The sequence below is a fragment of the Cnephaeus nilssonii genome, assembly GCF_951640355.1.
Source record: "Cnephaeus nilssonii genome assembly, chromosome: 3".
Classification (NCBI taxonomy): domain Eukaryota; kingdom Metazoa; phylum Chordata; class Mammalia; order Chiroptera; family Vespertilionidae; genus Cnephaeus; species Cnephaeus nilssonii.
Window position 1 is genome coordinate 105,217,008 of NC_137074.1, and position 14,137 is coordinate 105,231,144.

The following is a 14,137-nucleotide window of genomic DNA, read 5'->3' on the forward strand; positions in this document are numbered from 1 at the left end:
CTGCCAAGGTATTTTCATCAACATGGACTCCAGTCCCTTCACCACGAAAAAATGACAACTTTCTTTAGGCATTTTTAAGATGTGCCTTTCATAGGATATGACATTTCTTTTTTTCCTTTTTTTTTTTTTTATCCTTACCTGAGGATATGTTTCCATTGATTTTTAGAGAGCATGGAAGAGAGAGGGAAAAAGAGAGAGAGAGAGAGAAACATCAATGTGAGAGGGACACTTTGATTGGTTTCCTCCTGCATAAGCCATTAACTGGGCCCCGGCCAGAGAGGAGCCTGCAACCTAGGTACATGCCCTTGATCAGAATCGAACCCAGGCCCTGAGGTTGGCAGGCCGAGGCTCTATCCACTGAGCCAAATAGTCTAGGGCAGGATATGACATTTCTTATCCCTCCAGCAGCGGACCTTCATTTTTTCCTCCAGGAGTGAGGTGGAAAAACCCTAGATCACCTTTTTGGATTCTTATAACTCAAGTTAACAAGAACACTGCAAGTGGTGGCGTATAGGGAGCTTAGCCAATGAGCAGTCAGAAAAGGTGTTTCCTCTGCAGCTCACGCACAGAGGCCCCCCTGTGTGTGTCTGCTGGGGTGGGGGCGTGCTTGGAGCCGTGCTGGTCGTGACTGTTAAGGCTTGGAGCCAGTCATGACTGTAAAGGTGTCCTGGACAAATTTGCATATTAACTCTTTATGTATATAGATAGAGCTTATGGCAATCTAAATTAGGCAGAATAAAAAGATATGTGGCACTAAATGTTTTTCAAGTTTTTATTTCTTGCTACAAAAATGCTATAGCTAATATTTCATGTAATTCTTCCTCTGATTGAATCACAGTGCAATTTAAGATTTTAAAGTAAGTATGAAGCAAACCTATAGTACAGAATTTCTATTTACCTGGTTGGTGTTAGCCAAGGCATGGAGCAAGTTGATGTGATTTTCATCTTCAACAAAGACACGGAACACCTTCTGACTGAATGGTGAGAGAGCAGAAGGAGAACAGAAAATTTAAAATTGGGTAATACATTCAAACTTTTTGAGCTACCAAGGAAGAACGACTGACTTATTTAAGGAGTTGTTTACTTACCCTTCAAAGTGCTCACCAGAATGGTGAGCAGATGCTAGGGCCAAAGTCACGAGAACCAAGAGTGCCAACATTGTGCCTGACTAGGTCTTTTGGGTATGTTTCACCGGCTTTTATAATCCAGGGTGTTCTTTGTTTTTTTTCTTCTGATTGCAAATAGGCACTATCAAATTGTGATTAATTATTTTCCTGGCATTGCTACTTTGGTAGCTGTGTAAAGTCTGAGAGGATATCTCTCTCCACACCTGTGGAAACAGGACAAATAACCTCAACTTCAACCTATCTAATTGGATGTCAGACCTTGAACAGTCTGGAGGTAAATTATTTTTACATAAAATCTATTTTACAGTCTGTTTTTTTCCTCTTATTTTGAATTGGGAATTACATACAATAAATTCTATAGATTTAAGTGTAAATTTTGATGAGTTTGACAAATGTATACACCCATGTAATAACCATCTCTATCAAAGTATACATTTCATCACCCTAAGAAGTTCTTTTGAGTACATTTTAGTTTCTCCTTCAGGCAACCACTGTTTAGATTTCTAGCTTCATATATTAGTTTTGACTCTACTAAAACTTCATGTAATTGAGGTAACACCATATATATTTCTTTGTGTCCAGCTTCTTTCATTCAAGATAATGGTATTGAGATTGATTAGTATTTTTTTTTTGTAATATTGGTTTGTTCCCCTGTATGAATACACCACAGTTTATCTATTTTCCTGTTGATGGATATTTGTGGTGTTTTTAATTTTGTGTTATTATGAATAAAACCTCCATAAAAATTATTATACAAATCTTTTTATTGACATTTGAAATCTTTTGTATTTTTAAAGAAATTTATTGTTTGCCTTTTAAAATAGTTTTATAGCAGGTCCTTATACATTCCATATACAAGTCCTCTATTAAAAACTATATCTTGCAAATATTTTCTTCCAGTATGTGGTTTTCATTTTTACTTTCTCAATATTATCATTTGATGAGCAGAAGTTTCAAGTTTCAGTTTATCAATGCTTTTCTTTTATAATTCATGCCTTTTACATTCTTTTCAAGAAATCTTTTACTATTCCAAAGTCTCAAACATATTTGTCTATGTTTTATTTTGGGAGCTTTGTACTGTAGGTCTTTATGTATGGAGTGAAGTATGGATCAACTGATTTTTTTTTTTTACTAATAAATCTTTATTGTTCAGATTATTACAGTTGTTCCCCTTTTTTCCACCCATAGCTCCTCTCCACCTGGTTCCCTCTCACCCTCTGCCCTTAACCCCCTCTCCCACTGTCCTCATCCTTAGGTATACGATTTTTGTCCAGTGTCTTCCCAAACCCCCACACTCCCTTCCCCCTGAGAATTCTCAGTCCACTCTCTTTCTATGCCGCTGATCCTATTATATTCACCCTTTTATTCTGTTCATCAGACTTTTTATTCACTTGATTTTTAGATTCACTTGTTGATAGATATGTATTTGTTGTCACTTTGTTGTTCATAATTTTTATCTTTATCTTTTTCTTCTTCTTCCTCTTCTTAAAGAATACCCTTCAGCATTTCATATAATACTGGTTTGGCAGTGATGAATTCCTTTAGCTTTTTCTTATCTGTGAAGCTCTTTATCTGACCTTCAATTCTAAATGATAGCTTTGCTGGGTAGAGTAATCTTGGTTGTAGGTTCTTGCTATTCATCACTTTGAATATTTCTTGCCACTCCCATCTGGCCTGCATAGTTTCTGTTGAGAAATCAGCTGACAATCGTATGGGTACTCTCTTATAGGTAAATAACTGTTTTTCTCTTGCTGCTTTTAATATTCTCTCTTTGTCTTTTGCTCTTGGCATTTTAATTATGATGTTTCTTGGTGTGGTCCTCTTTGGATTCCTTTTGTTTGAGATTCTCTGCGTTTCCTGGACTTGTAAGTCTATTTCTTTCACCAGGTGGGGAAAGTTTTCTGTAATTATTTCTTCAAATAGTTGTTTTAAATTTCTTTATTGATTAAGGTATTACATATGTGTTCTCATCCCTCCATTAACTCCAACCCGCCCCCCCCATGCCCTCAACCCCCTGGTGTTCGAGTCCATTGGTTAGGCTTATATTCATGCATACAAGTCCTTTGGTTGGTCTTTCCTCCTTACCCCCACCCTCCCCTACCTTCCCTCTGAGTATTGACAGTCTGATCGATGCTTCTCTGTCTCTGGATCTGTCGCTGTTCATCAGTTTATGTTGTTCATTATATTCCATAAATGAGTGAGATCACGTGGTATTTATCTTTCTCTGACTGGCTTATTTCACTTAGCATAATGCTCTCCAGTTCCATCCATGCTGTTGCAAGTGGTAAGAATTCCTTCTTTTTTACTGCAGCGTAGTATTCCATTGTGTAGATGTACCACAGTTTTTTAATCCACTCATCTGCTGATGGGCACTTAGGCTGTTTCCAAATCTTAGCTATGGTGAATTGTGCTGCTATGAACATAGGGTGCATATATCCTTTCTGATTGGTGTTTCTAGCTTCTTGGGGTATATTCCTAGAAGTGGGATCGCAGGGTCAAATGGGAGTTCCATTTTTAGCTTTTTGAGGAAACTCCATACTGTTCTCCACAGTGGCTGCACCAGTCTGCATTCCTACCAGCAGTGCAAAAGAGTTTCTTTTTCTCTGCATCCTCGCCAACACTTGTCGTTTGTTGATTTGTTGATGATAGCCATTCTGACAGGTGTGAGATAATACCACATTGTCATTTTGATTTGCATCTCTCGGATAATTAGTGACTTTGAGCATGTTTTCATATGTCTCTTGGCCTTCCTTCTGTCTTCCTTCGAAAGGTGTCTATTTAGGACCATTGCCCATTTTTTGATTGGATTGTTTATCTTCCTTTTGTTAAGTTGTATGTGTTCCCTGTAAATGTTGGAGATTAAATCCATATCAGTGATGACATTGTTCTCCCATGCAGTGGGCTTTCTTGTTGTTTTGTTGATAGTTTCTTTTGCTGTGCAAAAGCTTTTTATTTTGATGTAGTCACATTTGTTTATTTTCTCTTTAGTTTCCATTACCCTAGGAGCAGTATCAGTGAAGAAATTGCTTCGGCATATGTCTGAGATTTCTCTGCCTGTGGATTCCTCTAGTATTTTTATGGTTTCCCGTCTTATGTTTAAGTCCTTTATACATTTTGAGTTTATTTTTGTGTATGGTGAAAGTTTGTGATCTAGTTTCATTTTTTTTCATGTATCTGTCCAATTTTCCCAATACCATTTATTGAAGAGACTGTCTTGACTCCATTGTATGTTCATGCCTCCTTTGTCAAATATTAATTGGGCATAGTGGTTTGGGTAGATTTCTGGGTTCTCTATTCTATTCCATTGCTCTGTATGTCTGTTCTTGTGCCAGTACCAGGCAGTTTTGAGAACAGTGGCTTTGTAATACAGCTTGATATCTGGTATTGAGATCCCACCTTCTTTGTTCTTTCTCAGGATTGCTGCAGCTATTTGGGATCTTTTTTTATTCCAGATGAATTATTGTAAAGTTCATTGTAGGTCTGTGAAATATGCCATTGGTGTTTTAATGGGGAGTACATTGAATCTATAGATTGCTTTGGGTAATATGGACATTTTGATGATGTTGATTCTACCAATCCATGAACATGGTATGTTTTTCCATCTGTTTATGTCTTCCTCTATCACTGTTTTCAGTAGTTTTTCGCATACAGGTCTTTTACCTCCCTAGTTAAGTTTATTCCTAGGTATCTTAATTTTTTTTTTGGTGTGATGGTAAATGGGATTGCTTTTTTAGTCTCTCTTTCTGTAAGTTCACTGTTGGTGTAAAGAAATGCCATAGATTTCTTGGCATTAATTTTGTATCCTGCTACATTGACAAATTCATTTATTAAGTCTAATAGGTTTTTGATGGAGTCTTTAGGGTTTTCTATGTACAATATCATGTCATCACGAATAAGGACAGTTTTACTTCTTATTTTCCCATTTGGATGCCTTTTATTTCTTCTTCTTGTCTGATCACAATGTCTAGTACTTCCAGTACTATGTCAAACAGGAGTGGTGAGAGTGGGCATCCCTGTCTTGTTCCTGTTCTTAGGGGAAATATTTTTAGTTTTTGCCCATTGAGTATGATGTTGTCTGTGGGTTTGTCATATATGGCTTTTATTATATTGAGGTATGATCCTTCTATTCTCACCTTGCTGAAAGTTTTTATCAAAAAGGGGTGTTGGATTTTGTCAAACGCTTTTTCTGTGTCAATTGATATGATTATGTGATTTTTATCTCTCAATTTGTTTATGTGATGTATCATGTTTATTGATTTGCAGATATTGTACCATCCTTGCATCCCTGGGATAAATCCTACTTGGTCATGGTGTATGATCTTTCTGATGTACTGCTGGATCCGATTTGCTAGAATTTTGTTGAGGATTTTGGCATCTATGTTCATGCGGGATATTGGCCTATAATTCTCTTTCATTGTGTTGTCTTTATCTGGTTTTGGTATTAGGGTGATGCTGGCTTCATAGAAAAAGCTTGAAATTGCTCCTTCCTCTTGAATTTTTTGGAATAGTCTGAGGAGGATAGGTTTTAGTTCTTCCTTGAATGTTTGGTATAACTCCCGTGTGAATCCATCTGGCCCTGGGCTTTTGTTTGCTGGGAGCTTTTTGATGACTGCTTCAATTTCTTCCATAGTTATTGGCCTATTGAGATTTTTAGAATCTTCCTGATTGAGTTTTGGAAGGCTGTATTTTACTAGGAATATGTTCATTTCCTCCAGGTTGTCCAGTTTGTTGGAGTAGAGTTGTTCATAGTATTTTTTAACAACGCTTTGTATTTCTGTGGGGTCTGTTATTTCACCTCTCTCATTTCTGATTTCATTTGAGTCCTCTCTCTTTGCTTCTTGGTGAGCTTTTCTAGAGGTTCAATCTTGTTTATCCTTTCAGAGAACCAGCTCTTGGTTTCATTGATCTTTTGTATTGTTTTTTTTTTTTTTGGTCTCTATGTCATTTATTTCTGCTCTGATCTTTATTATCTCCTTCCTTCTGCTCACTCTGGGCTTTTCTTGTTGCTCTCTTTCTAATACTTTGAGTTGTAAAGTTAGATGATTTACTACCATTTTTTCCTATTTTTTGAGTATGCGTGTAGAGCTATAAACTTCTCAGGACTGCTTTCATTGTGTCCCATAGATTTTGGATTGTTGTGTTTTTGTTGTCATTAGTTTTCAGGATGCTTTTAATTTCTTCTTTGATCTCATTGGTAACCCACTCATTATTTAATAGCATGCTATTCAGCTTTCAAGTGTTTGAGATTTTTTTATTGTTTTTTATTGTAGTTTATTTCTAATTTTATGGCATTGTGGTCTGAGAAGATGTTTGGTATGATTTCAATCTTCTTGAATTTGGGGAGACTTTGCTTGTGTCCCAATATGTGGTCTATTTTTGAAAATGTCCCATGTGCACTTGAGAAGAACGTATATTCTGTGGCTTTTGGGTGAAACGTTCTGAAAATGTCAGTTAAGTCCATCTGATCTACTGAGTCATTTAGGATTGCTGTTTCTTTGCTGATTTTTTGTCTAGAGGATTTATCCAGTGATGCCAGTGGATAAGTATTAAAGTCCCCTACTCTTATTGTGTTGTTGTCCATCTCTCCCTTGATATCTTCCAGGAGTTTTGTTATTTATTTGGGTGCTCCTGCATTGGGTGCATATATGTTTATCAGGGTTATATCCTGTTGTTTTATCGATCCCTTTAGTATTATGAAGTGGCCTTCCTTATCTCTTGTTATGGCCTTCTCTTTGAGGTCTGTTTTATCAGATACAAGTGTTGCTACCCCAGCTTTTTTTCATTTCCATTTGCCTGAAAGATATTTTTTCCATCCCTTCACTTTCAGTCTGTGTGAGTACCTTGTTTTGTGGTGCATGTCTTGTAGACAGCATATATATGGGTCATGTTTTTTTATACATTCAGCCACTTGATGTCTTTTGATTGGAGCATTTATTCCATTTACGTTTAAAGTTATTACTGAAAGGTACTTGTTTGTAGTCATATCTATTTTTGTGCTGTGTTCCTTCTTACCTCTTTATTTCTTCTTTTTACAGCATTCCCTTTAGCATTTCTTGCATTGCTGATTTGGTGGTGATAAACTCCCTTAGCCTTTTTTTGTCTGTGAAGCTCCTGATTTCCCTTTCAATTTTGATTGATAGTCTCGCTGGATAGAGTATTCTTGGATTCAGTCCTTTGCTTTGCAACACTTTGTATACCTCCTTCCATTCTCTTCTAGCTTGATATGTTTCTGTTGAGAAATTGTTTGATAATCTGATGGGGAATCCTTTGTAGGTAACTCTCTGTCTCTCTCTTGCCACCTTTAAGATTCTCTCTTTGTCGTTAATATTTGCCATTGAAATTATGACTTGTCTTGGTTTGGGTCTTTTGGGATTGATCTTACTTGGGACTTTCTGTACTTGTGTAACTTTTTTCTTCCCCATATCCAGGAAGTTTTCTGTCATTATTTCTTAAAATAGATTTTCTAATCCTTGCTGCTCTTCTTGTCCTTCTGGCAGCCCTATTACATGTATGTTACTTCGTTTCATGTTGTCCCAAAGCTCCCTTAGGCTCTCTTCCTGCTTTTTAATTTTTTTCTCCAGTTGCTGTTCAGATTGAGCTTGTTTCTCTACCTTATCTTCTAAATCACTAATTCAGTCCTCTGCTTCTTCTAGTCTACTGTTGAAACTTTCCATGGTGTTTTTGATTGTAGCTATATCACTTTTTATTTCTTGCTGATTCTTGCATAGGCTGTTGATTTCTTCCTGATTCTTACATAGGTCACTATGGGGGACTGGGTTGCACAGTAGCACTGTGGCATGCTTGCGTTGTAGAAAACAGATTTCCGTGTGCACTGTGGAAAACAGACTTCGGTATGCACGTGCCCCAAATCAAAATCAGGTGGCACTGCTGCCCTGTGTGGGCTTTGGGTTTGGTAGCCAGATTGAGCTGTGAGGAGCAGATTCCCAGTCTCTGTGCGTGCATAGGCTCAAATTACCGTAGCAGCTTTGCTGCCCGTGCACGCTCCCAAGCTCAAATTCCCAGAGGGGCTTTGAGGCCCAAGTGAGGGGCGGGTCTATCAGTTACTGTGGCGCTATTCATGAGCCTGCTGGGAGGGGGATAGGCTCTTTGACTCACAGAAATCTGTGGTTAGGATGTCTGGATTCTTGTTGTCTGTTGGTCTGAAGGTGTGGTTGCAGTTCTCTGTCCCCAGTGGCTGCAGGGTCCTGGTTTGCGTCTGAGATGTGACTGGGTGGTGCTGAGGCCAGGATCCTAGTCTCAGGCAGCTCTGTTTCTCAAGATGGCGTGGTCTCTGTGCCCGCACTGGCTGCCGAGAAGTGTCCGCTTTGTGCGCGGGGCTCCGCTGTCTAAGACTGCTCAGTTTGGCAGCCCCTTGGAAGACCTTCAGAATCTAACTGTCCCTAGCTAATACACACACACCACACATGTCTACACTATCCTCTATCGCTCCCTCACTTTCTCACACTCTCTCCCTCCCTACCTTCCTGCCGGTCACCATTTTCCGGATCTCCTCAAATAGGTTTTCAATATCTTGCTCTCTCTCTTCTTCTGGCACCCCCATAATTTGGATGTTGGTACGCTTGAAGTCGTCCCAGAGGCTCCTTACATTATCTTCATATTTTTGGATTCTTTTCTCTTTTTGCTTTTTCGATTGGGTGTTTTTTGCTTCTTCGTATTTCAAATCTTTGACTTGATTCTTGGGATCCTCTAGTCTGCTTTTGGATCTCTGTATATTATTCTTTATTTCAGTCAGTGTATGCTTAATTTCTAGTTGGTCCTTTTTCATATCCTTGAGGGTCTCCCTAAATTTATCAGAGGTTTCTAGAAGATTCTTGAGTAACCTTATAACTGTGGTTTTGAACTCTATATCCAGTAGTTTGCTTTCCTCCATTTCTTTCATTTGTGACCTGTTACTTGGTCTCCACATTTTGGCTGCTTCCCTGTGTTGATAGTGTGGCTTTGTGTGGTAGGTGTCCTATAGGGCCCAGTGGATGAGCCTCCCTAATTACCTGAGGTGGACACTCTTGGTGCACCCCTTTGTGGGCTGTGTGCACAGTCTTGTAGTTAAGCCTTGATTGTTGTTGGTATCACTGGGAGGAATTGACCTCCAGGCCAATTGGCTGTGAGGATTAATTGTGTCTTTGATGGGAGAACTTCTTTGTGCTAGAGACACCCTTATGGTACAAGACTTGCTTCAGTGGGCTTTGTTGCTCACTGAGTCTGCCCCCTGAGTGTGTCTCTTATGGATCTGAAGAGTTGTAGTCTGGATGGTCTCTCTCTGACCACTGGGTACACTGGCTCTTGGATCTCCAAGGAGAGAGGCCACCCAGCAGGAGCTACAGAGAGATCTGCAGATTCCTCCTCTTTGTTGGGGTTTGGAGTTGTCCAGATGAGGCCCAGCTGTGAAGCAATGCAAGCTGCTACCGAGCCTTGGGTCTTCTTTTGGAGGCTCTGGGGCTCTTTGACGCAGCTGCAGTACATTAGGTTTCCGATTGCTAAGGGCCAGGCCATTCATATGCAAAGCCTCTGCGCACAGCTTGGGTGGGGTTGTAAATTGGGTGGGGCGGGGTCTCAGGGAATTACCAGGATGGAGCAAACAGCAATGGCTGACCATTAGCCCTGCCCAGAAGAGGTTCCGGGTCTCTGTGTCCCACAGTACCGTGCAGGAACAATGATCGCTGCAAGCACCTCTGAGAGAAAGTTGCCCTCGAGTTCTGCCTGATGCCAGACAGTCCAGTTTCTCCCTGTATGAGTCTGGGTCCTCAGAGTCTCACCCAGAACTAGAGTTCAGAGCAGTTGGGAGCTTGTTTCTCCCTCCTGGTTGAAAAAGAACAGTGTACTCAGTTGCCAGCCCTTTCTGAGTGCGAGACTCCATACCTCTGCACTTCACTTCTGTATCCCCGCAACTCCTCCGAGTCTCAGTGTGCTTTTCTCTTTCCTTCTAGTTGTATAATTTCCACTCAGCCAGCCTTCCTGTGGTTCTGGATGATACCCGTTTTGTCTTTTAGTTGTAGTTTTGAAGTGGTTGTGCGAGGCAGCAAGTTCAGGTGTTTACCTATGCTGCCATCTTGGTTTCTCCTGGATCAACTAATTTATAATCTGGATATTCAATAGACCCAAAACTATTTTTTGAGAATGATTTTCTTTCCCTATTGAATTACATTGGTTTTTATATCAAATTCATTTGGTCATATATGTGTGGTATAATTTCTGGACTTTTTATTGTGTTTCATTGGCCTATTTGTCTAATTTGATACAATTATCACAATTTCTTGGTTTTTATACTATATAGTAAGTCTTAAGGTAATATAGTATGTAAATCCTTCAACTTAGTTCTTTTCCAAGATTGTTTTGACTATTTTTAAGTACTTTGCATTTCAATATTTATTTTAGTAACAATTTGTCAATTTCTATAAAAAATCTTGTTGGGATTTTGATTGGGATTGCACTGAATCTATAGAGCAATTTTGGGAGAACTGATATAATTATAATATTGAATCTTTCAACTCACATACACATTATCTTTGTATATTAATTATTATTATGTATATTATCTATATATATATAAAACCCTAATATGCAAATAGACTGAACTGTGGAATAACCGAACAATCTAACAACAGAACAACCGGTCACTATGACATGTGCTAACCACCAGGAGGCACACACAGAAAATGGCAGGTGTCGACAGCAGGTGGCAGAGCACAGAACATCGCGGGCATCAGCTGAGGTGGGATGGTAGAGCAGGTGAGCGGGGGCACCAGACCAAGGTGGGGCACTGGTCGCTGTCTTCAGGGTGAGCCTCTGGTGGTTACTGAAAATTCTTTGCTCCCATGTGTCATGGTCCTGCCCAGTGCTCGCATCTGCTGATGGTGCTAGAGCTGCCGCTCGCACATGCTGCCAGCACCTGGCACTGGCCCTGATGGCTCAGCACCATCAGCAGGTACAAGTGGTGGCTGCTGGCCCTGATTGCCCGTCAGGGCTTCTCCATTTCCCCCTGCTCCTGAAGGGTGATCAGGGCAGCAGCCACCACACCCACCTGCTGATGGCACTGGCCCTGCTCGCACCTGCTGATGGCACCAGCCCCAATCACTCTGCACCATCAGTGGGTGTGAGTGGGGCTGGCACCATCAGAGTGTAGGAGTGGTGACAGCAGGAGTGGGGCTGCCAGCAGACAGGGGACCAGGGGCCATGGAGGAGGAGGAGAGCAGCCGGGTGGGGGCACGGAGGATGAGCTGAGACCCACCCCTGTGTCCACCATAGCCTCACAGCTCACAGTTTCTTTCAAGGTGCACGAATTCATGCACTGGGCCCCTAGTTATGTATATTAATCTGGGTCTGAGTGTGAAGGGTCGGAGATTTTAATATACCTTCAAGGTAAAAAGTTATCTTTCCAGAGTTTCATAGATGCTGGCGGAAGGATCCTGGGCCAGAATCAAAAGACTTTATTATTTTTGACACAGTGGGCAGCATAAGCTTTATATTTGTATCAGTCCTTTTATACGCCAGTCTCATGGGATGCTGTAAAGTGGGCCCAGGTGGATGTTTGGTATGCAGGTTTATATCATGATTGAGGTATACTAAGTTTAGGAAATTCCCAATTTTATGAGGGTGCTGCTAGCAAATCTGCCCAAGCTTTGCTATAGAGGAGACATTAGCTTTGTTATCCTGGAGTGCAAATAGGACTTTCCTTTGCCCAACAGGCAGACACTGTTTCTATCTTCCAAGTTGTTTTCTATACACATATCTTTAAAAAGATAGTTTAGAATAAAAGTTGTCCAAGACATGCAGAAACAGAGGCTCCATGAAAAATTGTCTCTCGAACAACCTAAGACAGGCACAGTAGCAAAGGGGCCATCAGGAGAGAAATTGGGGGTCAACAGAGGTGGGGCACAGACCCTCACCCCCGCCAAGTTTGCAGGGGCCTGAACCCTCACCCCTGCTAAGGGAGGTCTCCTGCCCCCATGGCTGCTTTGCTTCCCATGCCCGGCTCAAATCGGGACCCAGGTAAAAGAGACTTGGCCGACAGCAGATGCCCTCTCACTGCAACAAGACTTGATGGAGATGTCTTGCACCCATGATGCGGGGAACTGGGGTCTTTGATATCTAAATCCAGCCTAGCACCAGGAATGCTCAGGGCCTATTCAAGAAGGCAAATAATCCTCTCCACTAATTTTTACAGGGTAAAATAAGATGGTTGTTAGAGTATTAAATTTGACAGTAAAATAGTAGCCAAGTTTTCAGACTGATTTAAATTGGCCAATCGAAATAAGCGAATATTCTAGAAAAATCAATTGTACTGGACATAAATGCTGTTCCTAAAGTGTTAACTAAAATTTTTATTGGTAGTTCATCTCGTGGTAAAATTGCAAAACATATAGTGAACCTAAAGCAGTCACATTTTAGTGCAAAAAAAGTAATATTTAAAAGCTATCAAGATTATAGCATAAAATTTCCAAAAGCCTCCTAATATTTAAACTAAAAAAGGGGGGATAGTAGAAGAATATCATGTAAGGAAAAATATCCTGTAAATAAATTACATCTAGAAAATTTTTACTTTAGAAAATTAACTTTCATTTGTAATGCTAACAGCAAGACACCCAGGTAAAACATACATGGTGTCAAAACAAGCCAAAGGAAAATCATTTGGGCAAAAAATGAAAAAGGATCGCAAGTCAAATTTATAGAAAAGATTCCTTTACTAACTTTTGGTCGAGAATATGTTTGTATATTTTCAGAAAACAACTCCGAGACCATGTGGATTCCGGCAACAGAGAGGAAGTGACAGGAGTGCTCCAGCCATGAAGTCAGAAGAGAAACAGTCCAGAGATGGAAGATGCTGATGATGCCTTGCCACACTAGGAGTCAGCAGCTGTGCGTCACTGCAGGTTGCCCAGGACCAAACCAGAGAGGGTCGGACCTGCATCACCACCATTTGTCCACCATCCAGAACTGAAATATCATTGCTGTTATATACACATAAAGAACTGTTGGACATAGAAATCGGGACACAAAAGAACTGTTGGCCTAGAAACTCACTATAGACTGATTCATTTGCCTCTCAGCATAACCATTATTGCTTGTCTCATTTTCGGTTCCTATAAGTGTATTCCTAGTATGACATGAGCTCACTCATCTAGGGGAAATGATGAACAACATAGACTGAAGAACAAGAACAGCATCGATCAGACTGTCAGACCTCAGAGGGAAGGCAGGGGAGGGTGGGGATAAGGGAGAAAGATCAACCAAAGGACTTGTGTGCTTGCACATGAGCCTAACCAGTGATCACGGACAACAGGGGGGTGGAGGTATGCGTGTGGAAGGGTTTGGGATGGGAATGAGGGGTGGGGGTTTGAGGACAAATATGTGATACCTTAATCAATAAAGTAATTAAAAAAGAAAAAAACAAATATCTAATTTCTAGATTGCTTAATGTTAAATTAGTACTCTAAAAGTAAAATGAATTTGAGAGATTCTAGTTCATTTTATTTATTTCTTATTTAATAAATCTTTATTGTTCTGATTAAAAAAGAAAAATAAAAAGAAAAATTGTCTCTCAACAATACCTACCCCTTTCTATATAGTCTTGACTTCTGGTGAATTTTCTTAAGAGTAGGCTACTCTCTTGGTCATTTTGATAATTCTGACAAGACCAAATCCATTCAATTTACCTAATGTGCCATTTAATTAAGAAGAATATCAGCAGGACTCCAAGAAGCATGAAATCAATCTGTAACATTGATCTCTGCCATGCTTTCTCAGGGTACTAGACCCAACCAGTTGAACAAATTCCATAAATCATCAGTGTCTGCTTTAGAAAGCCAGGCAGCTTTCCTCTTAAATTTCAATATTGACTATTCCTCTTCACCTGAGGCAATAATATGGGTACAGCAGGATTTATTAGCTATTGCACAAACTTTACCATGGACTACAAGGAAGGAATCTAGGGCAATTCTATCATGGAAAACAATCCTGGTCTCAACTCAATAAATAAAATAGAGAAGTCATTT

At 40.0% G+C, this 14,137-nt stretch overlaps 1 protein-coding gene across 1 annotated transcript in view; it reads right to left on the reverse strand.

Annotated features, from left to right (window-relative positions):
- Positions 1-1,159, reverse strand: part of CPB1 (carboxypeptidase B1) — a gene marked incomplete at both ends in the record, with an annotated part of 38,675 nt that extends 37,516 nt beyond the window's left edge. Inside the window, 2 exons of the mRNA XM_079767365.1 lie at positions 899-974; positions 1,089-1,159. Of these exons, the coding sequence (XP_079623491.1) occupies positions 899-974; positions 1,089-1,159 (147 nt within the window). The remainder of the gene's footprint in view (positions 1-898; positions 975-1,088) is intronic.
- Between the last annotated feature and the right edge of the window lie 12,978 nt (positions 1,160-14,137).